The sequence below is a fragment of the Harpia harpyja genome, chromosome 19, assembly GCF_026419915.1.
Source record: "Harpia harpyja isolate bHarHar1 chromosome 19, bHarHar1 primary haplotype, whole genome shotgun sequence".
In the NCBI taxonomy this organism is placed as follows: Eukaryota; Metazoa; Chordata; class Aves; order Accipitriformes; family Accipitridae; genus Harpia; species Harpia harpyja.
In genome coordinates this window covers 9,246,284-9,263,742 of record NC_068958.1, presented here as the reverse complement: position 1 = coordinate 9,263,742, position 17,459 = coordinate 9,246,284, and the positions used below count along the sequence as shown (strand labels likewise).

The 17,459-nt window shown below is 52.6% G+C and overlaps 1 protein-coding gene across 2 annotated transcripts in view; it reads right to left on the bottom strand.

Moving 5' to 3' along the window:
- The window catches only part of ASTN2 (astrotactin 2), a 361,642-nt gene that overhangs the window by 188,293 nt on the left and 155,890 nt on the right, over positions 1-17,459 (bottom strand). For both annotated transcript variants that reach the window (XM_052814689.1, XM_052814688.1), the window contains exons 8-10: positions 14,148-14,232; positions 13,903-13,977; positions 13,313-13,450 (exon numbers count right to left, since the gene is read on the bottom strand). In XM_052814689.1, the coding sequence (XP_052670649.1) occupies positions 13,313-13,450; positions 13,903-13,977; positions 14,148-14,232 (298 nt within the window). The remainder of the gene's footprint in view (positions 1-13,312; positions 13,451-13,902; positions 13,978-14,147; positions 14,233-17,459) is intronic.

The window sequence follows — 17,459 nt, the reverse complement described above, 5'->3', positions numbered from 1 at the left end:
TGCCCCGTTAATGCCACCTCCCCTCGCAGGCAGGGAGCCACACTTCCCTGAGTGAGAGGTTGCATGCACATACATGCAATTAAAAGATGCCTGTTTCAGCCCCCAAAAGCAAGGATGAGCGCATACACGAACTGTTCCACTTGAGCCGCGGAGGCTGTTCAAGTGGCAGAGTCCCCTCGCACAAGTGTGTCCTCCTCTGCTTTCTGCGGCCACATCATCTCCTGCAAGAAAAGGCAGCCCTTCCCAGAGCAGCAGCATTTCTACTGCTGCAGGTGAAAAATCCCTTGCTGCGAGGCACGCAGGGCAGACACCGGCACGCTGCGTGGTCGTGCCGGCATGTGGCGGCAGGAGGGACCGCAGCAGCTCCCGGTAGCGTCAGAGCTGTGGCAGAGGATGTGGGACTGACTTTGCTGGGATGCTGTGGCACCACATCAGAGCAGAGATTTGGATTTCCTAAATAGGTTGCCCAGCACTTGGCGCTGTGTTTTATTTCTGTAGCTTTGCTCCGAGGAAGTGCCTGTGTGGGTGCCTGACCGGGAGACCAGCAGGATCAATGCTGCACACAGAGATGCTGTGCTGGCCCTGCAAACCAGCTCAGCTCCCCCTAAGCTGCTCGAGCCGTCCCAGTCCGAACCTTCCCCAGCCCCGCTCCCACTGGGAAAGCCAGGAGAGACCAGATGAACCTTGCAAAGCTCAGAAAACCCGTTATAGCAGGCGATGTGCGGACATAGGTCAGACTGTCACAGCTGCCGCGGAGAGGCCGAAGCTTAAGGACTTCACTCCAGCTACCTGCTGCAGCTACTCCAGTTGGGCTTTGCACAGCCAAACCCACCGCTCCCCAGAACCGAGATTATTTTGGGCTATGCCGGGAACACCCTCCGTCTGCCTGACCGGGTGCCGCAAGGAAAGGGCGGGAGGGGTGGGGGGTGGGTTGGAGCATCTGTGGGGTGCTCCCAACTCTCTGCATTCCCTGTCATCCCCAGCTGCACACTTGGAATGACACCAAGAGACAGGGACAGACTGAGGACGACGGCCTCCGCAGGAACAGCCGCCCATCCGCACTGGAAGCTGTGGTGGGGTCGGGACCACCAGTCCCGCAGCAAAGGGACGGCAAAGCTGCTGCTGCCTCCCCACTTCTGCCTGCAACCTGAGCACACACGGTGCTCTCCAAGCAGGCTGCTAAAATACTGGGGAGCCAGATGTTTAGCAGGAAATCTTTTCATGCTCCCTTAAACCCCTGCAAAGCCCCAGCTGGTGAATCCAAAAGGCACAGAACAACCGGGGCTTCTCCCTGCACTGCTTACCAGATTTCCACTCAATCCCACCCGTTTCTTGGCCCCTTTTGAGGCCAGGCAAGGGGATGGCAGGGATTTCTGTGGTTTCTTTTCCACCTTGGAGCTGGGCAGCAGATTAGCATGGCTGTCCCCCAAATACAGGCAGCATAACCCCGACCCGGTCACCCCTGCTGCTTCTGAGCCCATCTGCTGCCCACATGGGCTTCAATAAAAGGAGGTTTCCATTTATAATTAATTGCCTGTGATGCAGCATATCCCGATTTTACCAGGAAAGAGGGAGTCTGTAACTCTCCCCAAGGTCCAAGTGAGGTGCCATGAAAAACCCTTAAGGTCAATGGCAGCCATTCTTGACTCTTCCTCCTCTATCCGTATCATGTATCAACTATGTTTGGGCACAAATTATGGCTTTCGCCCCCCCAAAAAAATCATATGATCCCACTAGTCTGGCACCAAGTCAAACTAACACAAACCCCGGAGGGCTCTTTCACCTGGACCCAGCTCCCACCGCCCTGGCAGGAGGGTGGGAAGGGTGGGCTCAGATTTGCCTACAGTCACATCAGGTAGGGATGATCTGCTCCTACCTTAAATCCTCAGGAAGGTCCTGTAAGGGAGAGAAGCAGCCAGCTCTCATAACACACCTAGTGCTGGCTTCTTGGCTCAAATAAGCAGAGTACCACACCCGGCCTCCCCATGTCTCCTTTCCAGAGGGAGATGCAGGATGATAACCGGAGCCATCAATAGCTCCCTGCAAGAACAGGGAACATGAGCCACTTATTCAGAAAGGGCAAGGAAGAACTACGGAGACAGATATCCTGGAATAGTGCATCCATAATAAATAGTCTTGGCTTGCAGTGGTGCCCAGCCCAACTACTTGGAGCAGGTCTAAGAGGACTCATTTTAGCTGTCAGTAAACAATAGTTAACGTCCCTTGGACCCAAATGGAAGCTAATTACCAACTCATAGGTAAAATGCCACCACGAAGACTGGCTGTGGGCAGGAGGTGAGCAGAAACCCACAGCTTCCCCGAAGGAAGTCAGCACCACGGAACAAGGCGAGGAAACCGGGTACCACCACTCAACACCCACCAAGCCCCTACGCAGGGACTTTGGGCACGGCCAGGCTGTGAGCCGGGTCGGCAGCCGCTACCAACGCTCGCAGACAAGAGGCAGCACTGCCCAGCCTGCCTGCCCAGATGGCACTCAGCCTCTGCAGACACTGCCGCCTGGGAAAACAGCCTTGGTGCTATGGAGCTGAAAGGTCATGCTTCAAAATAAGGGCAGGCTTTGAGTTAAGAAAGGGTTAATGGCAGATTACAGGCTGCCAGCATGGGCACATATGGAATAAAAGGGGGGCTGAGATCAAGACCCTCGTGGTGGGTTAACTCCATCTGTTCCCACAGGGTTTTCGGGGCATCCCCCTGGGGACGTAGTGCAAAATAGCTGCTCCACAGCATCCACTTCAGTAGAAGAGCCCTAACACGTGTCAGGGACCTGTTACACATACAGATCGTGTCTGGTATGCATGGTTATAAGCAATGTATTCACCCCTTGGACTCTATGGGTCAAGAAGCCCTTTATTAAACCACCTACAACTTTATCATTAACCCCAAGCTGTGTCTATCTCCAGAGGAACCACTTTTCAGAGCCAACATCTCCAGCTCTGGCCCATTTGTGTTTGATACGCACACATGAAAAAAAAAAAAAAAAGGGAAATGTAGACTGAACTGAACAAAGAGACTTCTCACTGCAAAAGCTCAGTGCATATTTACACAGTATCCTGCCCTAATTCTCACCTTCTTCATTTATGTCATTTTAAGACCTCTGCAGTAGCAGGGAAGTATTAGCTGGTGTTTAACCGTGTGCGTCTGGGTTCAGCACGGCTCCCGACGAGCTGCTGCTGGAAGAGAGCCCTGTGGCAGGGATGGACGTGGTGAGGCAGTGACAGGGGGACGGCCCACGGCAGAACCACCAGCCGGGAGGGTGAGCAGCACTGGGGGACACTATCCCAGCCTGAGCCCGTTTTGCCTTACCTATAAGGTGAGCCAACATCAGCTGGCACGGAATGACCTGGCTATGTGACGCGTGGGACAAACCGCCACGTGCAACACCTGGACCTCCTGTTTGCAGGAGACATGAACGCATTCCCCCCCCCAAAACACACAGCCACAGTGCCAAAAGACGTGCATGTGCCCTAGATGCAACTGCGGGCTCTTCGTCCCCCCAGCTGCCTCCCCTCCAAAGCCTGCTCGATACCAGCCACTTTTGTTTCCTCTGGTGGAGGAAAAAGATGCACTAGATAAATTACATACAGACCTTGTGGTCCATCAATACCCTCATCCCCATCCCTCCCTCCCAGCGCTGCCTTCCCTGCCGCCACTCCGGTCCCCACCAGCACGGCTCAGCCCCGCCGGAGCCCGGCTCTGAGCCTGGCACAGCCTGTGGCACCGCGCGGCAGCGGGTCCCTAACTGCACCCATCTGCGTTATGATAAAAGGCACTTGGTTGCAGCCAATAGCACCTCGTTATATCAAAAACACCGCAGGAAACGTCTAGAGCAGAACTGATTACGGCACAGTAATTCTTCAGGCAGTGAAAGCAGGGCAATTCCCAAGATGGGATTATTTTTTTGCAAGGCTTCACCTAATTTTCTTGATTTTTTTTCTGCCCTGCTCGCTCCTCAGCCTTCCTTCCAAACCTCTCCAGCTTTGCAGCGCTCTTTGATTTAGTCTCTCAAAACAATATTCTGCTTAACGCACTCCAGCGTAGTGCCCAGGAAAGCACCACCATCCACCAGACCTCCGGGCTTTAAACATGTAGCAGCAGGAAAAAGTCAAGAAAGCTTTCACTTTTCACTCTGTAGCCAGCAGCCTGATTTGGGGAAACCAGAAAAAGACCGGACAGGTACTTATAAACATCTAAATCAGAAAAGGTGAAGCTGAGTAAGCAGCAAATAAACAGATGAAAAGGGGCAACGATACAAAACCTGGGCAGTGTGGGGGCAAAGGGCAGACGATTTGCAGCTGATGCACGGTCCGGTCTGGCTGCGGTCCTGCCAGCCAGCTGCAGCAAAGCACAGAAAGGTTTTCTGAGCCGATGGGCAACACCAGACAGGGTGCACCGTCCCCTGCTCTGTGCAACGCTGACACTGTCTCTAACTGCGCTGAGCTTTTTGGTGCTTTTCACCTCATTTTGAGCTGCTTTTGCTCCTTTGCCTGGAGGTCAGGGGGCCAGGGGGAGCCTGCAGGGCATCTCTCCTGCATCTGAAGACTGCATGGAATGAGAAGGACCAGCATGGCATGAGCAAAATTACTCTGAGTTGCCTGGAAAGTGCCGCATCAATGGCTCCCTTGGCTGTCCCAAGGCCAGCAGGAGGAACAGAGGGCATTTTGCCCTAATAAATCACCCCAAGAGCCGGGGTGACATCCAGGAGTGGAGCAAATCCTTCAGGGGCAGCAGCCATGGCGGTGGGGCACCGTACGGAGTCCACTGGAGCCAACAGAAATATCACCCTGGCCCCAGCTGCTCAGAGGCAGGAGCCAAAAATAATTAACTTCATTTGTCTTCAGAAAGCGCGGCCATCCCACTTTGCTGGCCGTGACTGTGGCTGTCCCTGTGCCCGGCCCTGGCTGCCCACGCTGCCGGGTTCAGCAGCCGCGGTGCCTGCACGGTTGCTCCCTGCGGCAGGTGACTGCCTGCCCTGGGGTGAAAGCTGAACGGGAGTTTTTCCCCTTGGTTTTGTCTGGTTTGCACAGAACTGCCTTCCCTCATCCCTCCATGGTGAGAACGATGTTCCTCTGCAGCAACATGTGCATCTCCCCTTCTGTTCAGCAATTAAAAAAACCTATAAAAATAAACCTAGGGGTCCATCTTCTCCAAAAGCCCTTTCCAAGCCTGCAAGGGACAGTGTCTTCTTGTGGTGCCCTTAAAGCAGAAGGACAAAGCTCCCCTGTTCACGTCCACCTCTGTTCCTGTCATCTCTGTCGAGATGATTTCTCCTCCCCACACCGGTTGCGGAGCCTGTCACGGGTCCCTGGCACACTCCCAGGAATGTTTTAGCTTGGCTGAATTTTATTAGTTTTGTCCTCTGGATGAAGTGATCCAACAGTAGTTACAGGAGGTAAAAACGAGAAAGGAGGAGCAGACACAGTCCACGTCAGGCAAGTTTAAGGCAATGAAATTTCATCAGAAGTGGTTGGTGGATGGTGCCAGCTCTTTCCACTAAGCTGCATTAAGAAATAGCTGAAGAAAAGGAATTAATCTTTTCCCAGTGTCACTGCCCCACCTGGGACCGCATCCCCCAGTGACAGAGCTAAGCTGAAGGACAGCTGCACATCCAGACGGGACCGGGGCCATCGTCCCACCCCACCCCGGAGCATCTCAAGGCCGTAAGAACAAAGTTGCTGAGGACAGCCCTGGGAGAGAGGGCAGGGACTCAGAGCATCCTTCCCAGGTGCCCAGGAAATCCTGTCCCTCCTGCTGCTGCCACTGTCCTCCTTCCTCCGCCGTCCCTCTCCTGTCCCCAGCGACCCACGAGTGCAGCTCCCAGCCCCAGCCCGCCGGCCGGGCAGTCGCACGCTCTCAGCTGGCACCAGGTGAAGGTGATGTGGGTCGGCTTGTTCTGAAATGGGAGAGGGCAGAGCTGACCCCAAATACTCTGCACTGGCTGGGGCTCAAATGCCTGCACTACGAACCAGCCAGCAGCGCTGGCCTGGCACCGCTGTGTCCATCCCCAGCAACCTGACCCTTTCCAAAAGTACCACAGCTCCCTCCCCAGCACAGGAGAAGAAGAGGAGAAGGAAGAGGAGGAGGAGGAGGAGGAAGAAACGTTCCCTGTGCCAAGCCTGACACAGGTCCCCACCGTCCCAGCACCACGCTGTCACACAGCCACCCCTCTCTGGGCCAGGGGATGAACCGCCTGGTCCCTCTCCCACCCGCAAACCTTCTAGTCCCCTTTGCAGGCAGGAGATGCACACAAAGGCAAAGGCAATAAAACTCAAAATAGGGGGAAAAAACCATGATTCAGGAGAAACAGTACAGACAGGCTTTATAAACAGCGAGGCCATGGGGCTGCACTTTGAACAGGCAGCTACAAAAGCATGCTCGGGCCAATGTTTAACAGAAAGCAAAGGCAGGGACATAAAAACAAGTTACACCATCAAACAGGGACAGGAGAACTCCTTTCATTGAAAAAACCCAAGGTCCGATTTCGCCGCCTTGCATCACCCTTTCTGCTAAGCACGCACATCAGCACAGTGTTTTAGAGCCCCTGCCTCCCCCTCCAAACGCTCTGTATTCGCCGCTTGTCTCAGCGCTGGCAGGATCCTGCTCCACCATGGATCCTCCTCCAGGCGGTTGGATGGACGGACACACAGCTCCAGCAGAAGATCTGGTGTAAGGGGCCGCTACAGAGTCCAATGCCAAACCCTACTCTGTGACAGGAGATCCCAGATACATTAAAGGGAATCGCTTTGGGTGTGAGACATATTTGCATATTTGGCAGGTGGTGGGATTTTTTTAATTGTCTCAATAAATATATAAACAAAATCTGTTCATTTGTTGGGTTGTTTTTCCCTCCTGGACTCTGCGGCACCACGGACGAGAGGAACAGCAATCGCTCAGCTTCCAAACTTGTAGCTGTTGCTGCTGCTCCCTATGATGGATTTGCCTAAGAGCCAGGTCCAAATCTACATCCACTGTCCCTAAGAGGTTTGATCATTTTCTGTGCAGTTTTACAGCCCAGCATCAAGACCTCAAAAAGAGCAGTAGGTTCGCACAAAGGACCAGAGCACAGAGAGAGTGAAACTCAGTGTCGTGGTTTAACCCCAGCCAGCAACCAAACACCACGCAGCCGCCCACCCACTCCCCCCCACTCAGTGGGATGGGGGAGAAAATCGGGAAAAGAAGCAAAACCCGTGGGTTGAGATAAGAACGGTTCAACAGAACAGAAAAGAAGAAACCAATAACGACAATGACAACACCAACAAAATGACAACAGCAACAATGAAAGGATTGGAATGCACAAACGACGCGCAGCGCAACCGCCCACCACCCGCCGACGGACACCCAGCCAGTCCCCCAGCGGCGAATCCCTGCCCCCCAATTCCCCGTTCCTATACTGGATGGGACGTCCCATGGTATGGAATACACCGTTGGCCAGTTTGGGTCAGGTGCCCTGGCTGTGTCCTGTGCCAACTTCTTGTGCCCCTCCAGCTTTCTCACTGGCTGGGCATGAGAAGCTGAAAAATCCTTGACATTAGTCTAAACACTACTGAGCAACAACTGAAAACATCAGTGTTATCAACATTCTTCGCTCTGAACTCAAAATATAGCACTGTACCAGCTACTAGGAAGACAGTTAACTCTATCCCAGCTGAAACCAGGACACTCAGCATTACAGTAGCAGGAAGTATTAAAAGCCCCCGAAGAGGGAGGGCTGAAACGTCCCTTGGATTCTGGGCATGGTGCAGCTGGTGACGGACCAGGAAGACAGGCTGAGGGCAGTGAGGTGCCTGTGCCCTCCCAGAGGTGCTGGGTGACCCACGTTTCAATTCTGACCTACCCTAGATAATCCCTGGGCAATTTCAGCTCAAGCTTTTGGGGTTTTTTCCGTCCCTGTCCTCTCTGCCTCTATTTCCCCATCACACCACTCCCGTAATTCCTCTCTCATTTTGCTGCTCACACCCTTCGGTGGCTGCCGCAAGGTTACATCTCTATTTAGTCACCCCGTAGCCAAGTGAGACGTACCTGACTCTTCTAACCTGCTCTCATAAATCAAAGTGGGAGGCAGGGAGCAGGAAAAATCCCGGTAAGCAGCCAGGACGATGCTAAGTTGACAGATGCAGGGCAGGGGCTGGTGGCTGCCTCCCTGTAAAGCATCAGTCCTTTCTCTCCAGAGGATGAGGCCAAAGGCTGCCTTTATCCCAGTGCCAAGCATTGCAAGCTGCATCTCCACCACTTTTTGCAAGACGACAGCGTGTTGGGGTGATAAGAAGCCCAAGCCAGAGTGGTGGGCACGTTATCTGTGGGGATGATGGTGTCTCTGTGACGTGCACAGTAATGAATTGCCTTGTTTGCAGAAATGAATAAGTTGTGCCTGGTGATGCAATGATCAATTTGCTCCATCGTGTGAAGCTATCCATTCATCACGGGCACCAACTGCCAGCTGCTTGCGGCCAGTTTATTGGCACCAATGGAGCAAGGGGCTCTGCAGGCAGCTCCCCAGGTCCCTGCTGAGGAACAGCCCAAAAAAAGGGTTTCCCCTCTCCCCCGACCTCCTGGTTGAGGATCCCTCCAGCATCGAGCATCCAGAAATCACAGCTCACTCTGTTCCAGGAGACAGAAAAGAGGGAAAAAAAGACCAAGTTCCCATGGCATCTCCTGCACCAAATGGCAAGCAGAGCTGGTAGGATGCTCTTTGCCTGCTCCTGCCCATACCCCGCCGGCATGCTGCCCACAGGGACCAGCCCAGCCCAGCCCACCTCCTGAGCCTCAATGATGCTCACCTGCAGCAGCACCCATATTCCTGCGCTCCTGCAGATAAGGCACGAGGCCAAGGCACAGGGCAGAGGAGCTCTGCTGCTGCTGTGACTGTGTGGCCACGGCAAAGCTGTTTCGCCTCTCCTGGCCCAGATTTCCTTTGCCTTTCTCACCCACTTTGCTTTCCATCCTCCTCCGGTCCCAGGGAGCCTCACACCGCAGCGCTCAGCACCAACTTGCAGAATCACAAGTGCCCAAATCACTGCAAAACCCCTGCAAAACATCACTTCAAATCCCCCATAAGACTGGGGCAGGGTAGTGTCACAAGGGCATGGCAGGGCTGAGCCAGGGAAAGCCACAGGCAGGGAGCAAAAGCCCAGCTCCCGTCCTCTACACGAGACGGGACGCATGCGGGCGCAGAGCTGGGGACCAGAGCTCTCTGCCGCCGAGAGAACTGAAAATAAAATAACAAACAAATATAAAAAAAAAAAATCCAGTTGACTGTACTTTGGCAAAGAATTCAGAGAGCAAAGGGGCTCACTTGGGAGCAAAACGAAGATGAATCGACAACGAGTTCAAGAGAATTCATTCTGCTGCTGAACACTTGTCTCTCCATCAGGACATCTCAAAGGCTTGTCAAGCGAAGGCAAGGCTTTTATTTGTTTCTATGGTTGCCATAACGATAGAGCTATATGTCATGTCAGGCGGCAGCTGAGGCTCGCGCCTCTGATTTATAGCCACTCACCAGAAATTATCAACTTTTCTGCAGAGCGGGTGGCATGGTGAACCAGGACCACCAGGCGTTTGCCAGTGCCGTGCTCTGCCCCTCGGGTTATCTCTCCTCTCGGTCCCCTGCAGCCGGCTGTGCCCCAAGGGATGCTTTTACTATCCCTCGCAGGGATGCTTTTATTAACCCCTGCAGGGATGCTTGGTGCTGACAGTGGTGGGACGCGGGGGGCTGCGGGTGCGGGTCCTCCCCGTGAGCTGGCGATGGGGCACAGAAGCGTATGCTGCCACAATTATAGCAATTCCTGGGACAAGCAGTACCTCCTAAAGGGCCAAAAAGAGATGGAGAGGTGTCCAGGGAAGGCCAGCAGAAGGATTAAATACCTAATAGTAATTTGTTTAAAAAAACATATGGACTACTGTGTTTAACACCAGGTTATGGAAGAAATACAGATAAGAGAGAGGGATGGGAGCAATGCGGAGAGGAAAACAAAGAGGGGTCTTGAAAACAAGCGAGACAAGGTGGGACTGGGAAGTATTTCTTGTCCTGGCAGAGCATGCACAGCTGGGACAGTCTGCCCAGCCTCGGACCTGGCCTCCAGCCCAAGCCAGAGGCTCCCCAGCATGGGGAGAGTCCCGCAGCGCTGCTGGCCAACCTCATACGAACAAAGACGTCACCGTTAGTGTGGCCGCCACGATCCCAGACGTGGGACCGATGTGATCATCGTGTGGAGGATCAGACTCTGGGGTTGAGGAGGGGGTGCTCAATACAGTTGCTGATAAATTATACATATAAGTTTCATTAACTCTAAGCACCCTCGTGCTTAATTTATGATGCACAGCCCTAAAACCTCCACCACCAAGTTCTGCATGCAGAGTCCTGTCCCCACTCAAGCCCCAGTACACATGGGAGCATGCCCGCTGGGACGTTTACATGTAGACCTTTGGCTCCCGTCTATAGGAATTTTCTCTAATGACGTGACTGCAGCAGCGGGAGGAAGCTTGGGCCCTTCATTCCCATCCACCAAAGCACTGTGTACAGCTTGTTGCACTGCTCAGCGGTGAAACACACGAAGAACAGCACCTCTCTGGAGAAGCAGCAGGGAGTCAGCATTTCTCCAGAGAGCTGCTGAAAGGCAGAGCCCCACCTGTCCCTTCCACAGTCTCAAGCACCTTCATAAAAACGCAAGGCCACATCCGAACCTTTAACCCTCCGAGTTGTAAAGACTTCATCACTTGTTTTCTCCAAATCAGGCTTTCTACAATTTCCTTCCATTAAACTCTTCAAGACAAGTGACCCCAGAGCCAAAAGGTGTCAGACTAATGAAAGGTCTGGAGGAATGCAGCACGCTCGTTATTAAAGACGCAGAAGAAATACAGGACTGAGCTACCATCGCAGTGTTACAGGACATCAAACAGGGCACTCCAGGTGCTGAGACACGGCCGTGTTGCAGCTGGTGTAATACAGCCCAGGATCTGGCCCTTGGCATGGGGACGTGACTGTAAGAGAGCTCAAGTGCTGCAGGACCACCCGTGGGAGCTGCCAGCATGGAGGGACAGCAGTGCCACCGTGGTCCCACAGCCCGGGGAACGGGTCCCCCGTCCCGTGCAGAGGGATGGCTGCATTTGAACACCTACACAACGGACAGCATGTGTTCACCCCCGGTGGTAGGTTGACATTGTGGGTCATCACCCTGACATCTGAACCACCAAAATCGCTGTATTACTGCTCCCTTGAGAAGCTACCAACACTTGTCTCAGTCCAGAGGGACAAGGCAAAGAGGTTGCAAGATAAACAGCTCTAAAAGCACCTTTCTTATTGTGTGAAAGCACCCAAGAACCTCAGAGGAGGGTCTCGGAGACAGGCCAACGCGATGCTCGTGAGCGCCAAACACAGCAACGTCCCTGCTCACCAACTGCAGTGGACCTGAACAGCCCCAGCATTAGCTCCTCCACACCATCACACTCCACTCAGGTGGTATCACCTTGGTTTCCACCCACCCCAGGGTGCTCGGGACCCCAAGCTTGCAGCCCGATCCCCATTTGAGAAGTATTTAAGTTCTAATGCAGAAATAATAGATCGCTTTTCTGTTTTCACTGTTTCTATGAAACCTTCCATAATTCAACATCAAATATTTATCATTACGTTTATTAAAGTTTTAATAATTTAGCATCTCCTGTATGTAAGATACAAGCGCTGTGAACTCGTCTCCCTCATTCTACCTGGGTCACTCCAATATTTATACCTAGAATTCTCAGTTCGGGTTCCATTTACAAGGCGAGCAGGCAACAGCCTCCATGCCAGAAACTCCTGTCCTGCTGCCTGGCATCCATCCTGACCAAGACTATTCCATGAGGATCAGTGCCCAGAGACAATTACTGCACCGGAGCAGAAAGCAAGCTTCCCAGCCTCTACTTCGCTAACATACTTTTAACAAAGATGTGAGGAGGCAAGAAAGAAATAATGTTCTCCTGGCATTTTGGCTTGGAAAATGTTGACATAAAACAAGGCGACCCTTCACCTTCTCAAATGAAAAGCAGTAGTCTTCTGCAGACAAGAAAAACAATGCTCCTAAGAGCCAAATTGTGAGAGATAGGTACCATCAGTCTCTTTTTGCAGGAAAGGGAACAAGCACTAATTAGCAACAAAAACACACTTGGAAATGAGGACCTCTTGGATGCCATCCTGGCTCTGCCATAGATTTTGCAGGCACTTGCCCCAACCATAGCCCTGCCAAGATGATGGGACAGAATAATGGAAATCCACCATCCCATCGCTCTGGGAAAAGAAAAGACAGAAGGGGCTGGGGGACATAAGGATCCTGCTAGTGCCCAGGAAGATGATTCACAACACAGACAAGAATTTGCAGGTCAGGAAATTGTGTCTTGAGTCAACAGGAGAAGGCAGCAAGAAGGAAGGGAGGGAGGGAGGGATCACGGAGTCTCCCTGGCACCCAACAGTCACGTGCTCAATCTTAATTTAATGGGGAAGAGGGGAATACACACTAAATAGTTTAGGAATTAAACCCTTGTAGTTTACAGTTAAACCCTTGTAAACCAGACAGAGGACAATCACCACCACCGCTCTCCTCCAAGGCAGAGGCTGCTGCTCCCTTTCCAGCTGGGGCACAGAAGACAGCTGCTTTGCCTGGCTCCTTTTCCACAGGACCCCCTTTGCCCACCCTCAGCCCGGTCTCCCAGCAAACAGCCGCTCCTTCCACCCGGGCAATTCTCCTCCTGCAATGCCCTCTTAGGTCCCACTTCTGAACTAGACTGTCACAAGTCCAATGACATCTGATTAAAATACAAGCCAGCCAAAATGGGGAAGCCAGAGAAATATCCGGGCATTTACTGAACTTCAGGAAGGAAAAAAAGCCTCTAATTGTATAATAATTGGAGAAGCAACATGGCCTTTCACCAGGCTCTGACCTTGGCCCTTCACGAGCACCATAGCAGACTATCAAGGGCTGGGTAGATGTGATATACCTCTGAGTTTCTGAAAGATGATAGCACCTCCATACTGGTAAATGCATCAATTTAAGCTATGCAATCTAACATTAGATTTAAGCCACTTTAAAATTGCCTTGCCACAGGTTCATACCAATTTACCTGACTGGATTGGCAGACTTCAGAGCTATATGCACAGGCCTGGCCTAGACCCATCAGGACCAAAAAAGCCTGGAGGGCTATCACATCGCATTTCTTAATGGAAGAAAATTAATCAAACTTATCATCATAGAACTTACTGCATCCTCAATAACAATTTAAAAAGCAGCAGTCGCTCAAGCATGAGGAAAACGAGAAACCTGCTTCCTACCTGACATCCGCTGGATCTTCTGTCACCAGAACATCTGTCTTGCAGCTGGCAAGAGGATTGATGGAAAGCTCCACGGGGGGCACCACGAAGCTCTTACTGACAGGCAGCCACAGGCCTTGACCCAAACTATAGGTGGACCTGGAATAAGGACAAACGTGTCATATAGGAACAGAGTGTCCACAGTGAATGGTGGCCCTCTATTGCACCTGACCACTTGGAACTCAGAGCAGCAGTGGCACTGTGGGATAATTTAGTCATTTGGTCCTGTCCTCAAAGCCAGATGAGAGAGGAATAGCTAGAGATGTGACAGAGAGAACATGGGGATGGTCAAGCTCTTCTTTTTAGTCCAGGGGGACTTTCCGTACGCACTGTCCTTGCTTTTGCTGAGCTGCGTCTGGCTGAGGGGACGAGAGAGAAACCCTTCTCCGTCTGCAGAATACGAACAAGTCTTTCAGGTCTGTCAAAGGCAAACAACACTCGTGTCCCCCAGCCAGCACAACAAGACGGAGCCAGGAGTGACCAAGAGGTAGCATCCTCTGGGACTGGCTCTCCCCTCCAGGATGTCCAAGCTGAACACTCCTTTGACTGACCTGAGTATCTTCTCCGGCGCCTGCTCTCCTGTGACCAAGTCGTATCCCCGCTCGAGTGTCGTGTACGGCCACGGCCTGGGAGGCAGAGAGGGAAACAGCAGCTGTGGCACATCACTTGGCAGGGAAAGCGTCACAGCCCGGTCCCAGGTCTTTGGTGCCAATGATGGCCGGTAGGGAGGAGAACTGGGCTCCTCACTAACATGGGAGCCAGGACAGAGCAAATACACCATCATATCACTACTCACCCTTCGCTGTGTCCCCAGTCGCTGCGCACACACAAGTGGCGATGGACGGGGTCTGGGGCGTAGCCTTCATGGCAGCTGCACTCTCCTAAAAGAGAAGAGGGGAAGATGAGACCTCTCTGCCCTAGAAGTAAGTCAGTGACTGTGGCGTTGGGTCCTCCTCCCCTGCTGCCCATCTCTGCTTCTTCATGGCCATTCTTGGTCCCTGCCGTGGATCTGGAGCACTCTGGACTCTTCTGAAACCTCCAGGAGATGTGGAGAAGGAGATGTGGAAAGCTGCAAGAAACCTGTAATTCTTCTGGAGGAGGTTACGTGATGTAGTACCCGCAGTAGCTGGGGATGGGATTTCATGATGCAAAAGGTCTGTCCTTAACCCATGATCCTGTGCACCCCTGCAGCTCTCCAGGCTCAGCAAACCTCTGCCCGATGGCCTCCAAGAACACCTCACGCTCCCCACAGAGACGTGCCCGCATGGACCCGGCCCCTGCCCTGGTCCTGCTGAGCCCTGCCCACACTCCTGGCAGAGAGGCTGCTCCGGGGCCAGCGGTTTGCTCCTCTGCAGGGATCGTGACCTTGCTTGAGGAGAGCCAGCGTCCACTGCCACGCACTTCCCGAGTAGGGGGAAAACCCCAACCCATCCCGGCCATGTCCCCTTCCCACCTCTGCTACTGCCACCTCACACAGGACGGGATGGCAGAGCCTCCTGCAGCCCAAACGCTTGCAGGATGCAGAAACCCCCGACCTCCATCCTCCGCAGGCAGCGTCCATGCTGTGCCCCCGTCCCGCAGGTAAGGGGCTTTCAGCCCCGCTCCCCTCCCCGTTCCCTTTCACTCTCTGGGCGCTGGCTCACCCCGTTACACCCTTTTGACAGCAGGAGAAGACATTTCCTCCACCAGAAACCCGACCGTGCTTGGCCCAAATTGATTCCGTGTTTGGTAGAAATACATAACCCAGAGCAAGAAATGGCAAAATCAAAAGATTAATTGGATTTGCAGGTGGAGGTTCTGTTACAAGCTGCTGCCAATGTTTTTTCCCCTCCTCCCCTCCTCTCCCCTTCGTGCCTGGTGGTGCAGCAGGCTGAGCTGTAAACACCGGCAGGGGTGGGGACCTGGGGAGGATGCTGGGGGGGTACTCCCATCACGGCAGTAATGCAGACTGGCAGGTACCTGCATGCTCATCGGGATCCTAAGCAAGTTCTTAAAATGCCTCGCAGGGATTACAGTAAAGAGCTTTATTGTCAGGAGGGAGCAAGATGGGGGTTCAGCCGCTGAGAATTTTGAGGAAGAGCTGCCTGGAAAGGGGGAGGCAGCAAAAAAAGAAAAGAGGGGGGAAAAAAAAGAGACAGCTAATGATGTGCTAAAATGCAACAGCACCTTCATGAAATATTCACTGCCTTAAACACATCTAATATTAAAGATTAAATGTCCTGGGATTTGTCCTAGCGACTTCGAAGCACTGATTTATGATCTGTCAAAAGCTGCTAACCTCATGATTCATAACGGGAGCGGCAGGAACATTGCTTCTCCAAAGGGAAAGAGTTGGGAGAGAGACGGCAGCGCTAGCCCCTGCTCTGGCTCAGCCATGCCTGGGGGCTGGGGCGGTCTCGTTGCAAGAAAACGCAGGTCCTAATAGCTCCATCAGTGATTTTAAAAAAAGAAAAGTTATTTTTTCCTTGGCTGCTTAGTACGCAAGTTTCCCCAGCCGTGCTGCAGATCATTAATTCCTGGTGCTTATTACATAACAAATATATGCTGTGCAAATGAGAGACATCTCAAAGTGCTTGCAAGGCAGAGCTGGGAGTCTTGGGGCACCGGCTCGTGCTCAGCTCCTGCCACAGAAATTAGAGCAAGCAGGGAAAAACCACGTACAGAGATTGGCATCAAATGGCCTGAACGCCTCCCTCCTTATCGATGGCTGGAGGTGCCGGCGCGGAGAACTCCTTTCCCATGGCGCAGGAGGGTTTATTTTGTCCGCCGGTTTGTTTACTGCTCCGTCAGTTTGGCATCGGAAGGAGAAACTCTATCAACCTGCAGAAATATTGATTTTATCGACTCCAATCCTGGAGTTTCAACAGCTACAGCTGGTGCTTGAGGCTTTATTGGGAGGTTTATTGGGAGGTTTATTTCAGTAAGTGAGAGGGCAAATGGTGGCACCAGCTGAGGAGGAGATCCAGGGCGGCAGAGAGGTGGGACACTGGGGAAAGCCCCCAGGAGACAGAGACCACGGGTACGTGCCCCTCACCAGGACCACTCGGGACCAGCTTTCCACAGGTTCTGCAGGGAGATCTGCACCCCTTTGGCAGAGTTTTAGAAATTGGATAGGAAGGCTCCCAGCACGGGATCGGCTGAGCGTTGCAGTCTACTGGAGGAGCAGGGACTCCATCTCTTTGGGACAGACAGTTTAGGATCTATTTCTGTATCTAGACCCATAAACAGGCATTTAGTGGGGTTTCCAAAAAACCTCAGCAAAACCTGCTGCGCTCTTACAGGTTTTCACAAGCTTTTGCTCTCTCCCCATCAGCATCTGCCCTCCTTCTTTGGCCCCCTGAGCTACTCTCTTACTTTCAGTCTGTCCCTATCCTCCCCAGACACAATGCTGAGCCAGGGAGGATGCTGAACCAGCCAGGCTAATCCCCACAGGCCGAGAAACACCTGATAAAGTCTCCTGAGTGGCAGGAACGGGGATTCCCGTACCTCTAACTCCTCTTTAAGGTAAGTGCATTTTCTGAAGAGGAGATTTCAACACGCTGCTAAAATAAACCAAACCACCAAAAGCCAAAACAACAGTGCCTTTGTTCAGAGCTACTAAATCCCGCATGCTTCTGAGACGGGCACAGTTATGCACTCAGCATTGCTCAGGCTAAGTTAGGATTCAACCTGAGCTTAAAGCCAAAGTCAACCAAAATAACCAAGTCTGACAAATAACCGCACCTGAAGCCGGATGCAATTTCCACAGGTCCTGCACACGCCTCCACGCAGCGTTCAGCTGCTGCAGGAGGACAAATGAATCAGGATCTAAAGACCGCTGTGACAAGCATCCTATTTCTGCAGCCACCAATCCGCACCGTGCCCACGGTAAAAACACAGGCGTGTGCAGTCTTTCCTCTTCCTTTGGATTTATAACCCACAAATCAGGTTGGATAATCCATGGCAAATTTTGAGCTGTTATAGCAAAAGGAAGGATCGTTGCTTGCTCAGTTTAAGCAAGAGCAGGTCCCAGTGCTCAGCTCTGGAGGTCCCCTGTTATATTTCCAGTATGTTATTAAACAAAATACAGGGAGGGGAGGGAACACCTCTGCCATTGCAGAGAGAAGAT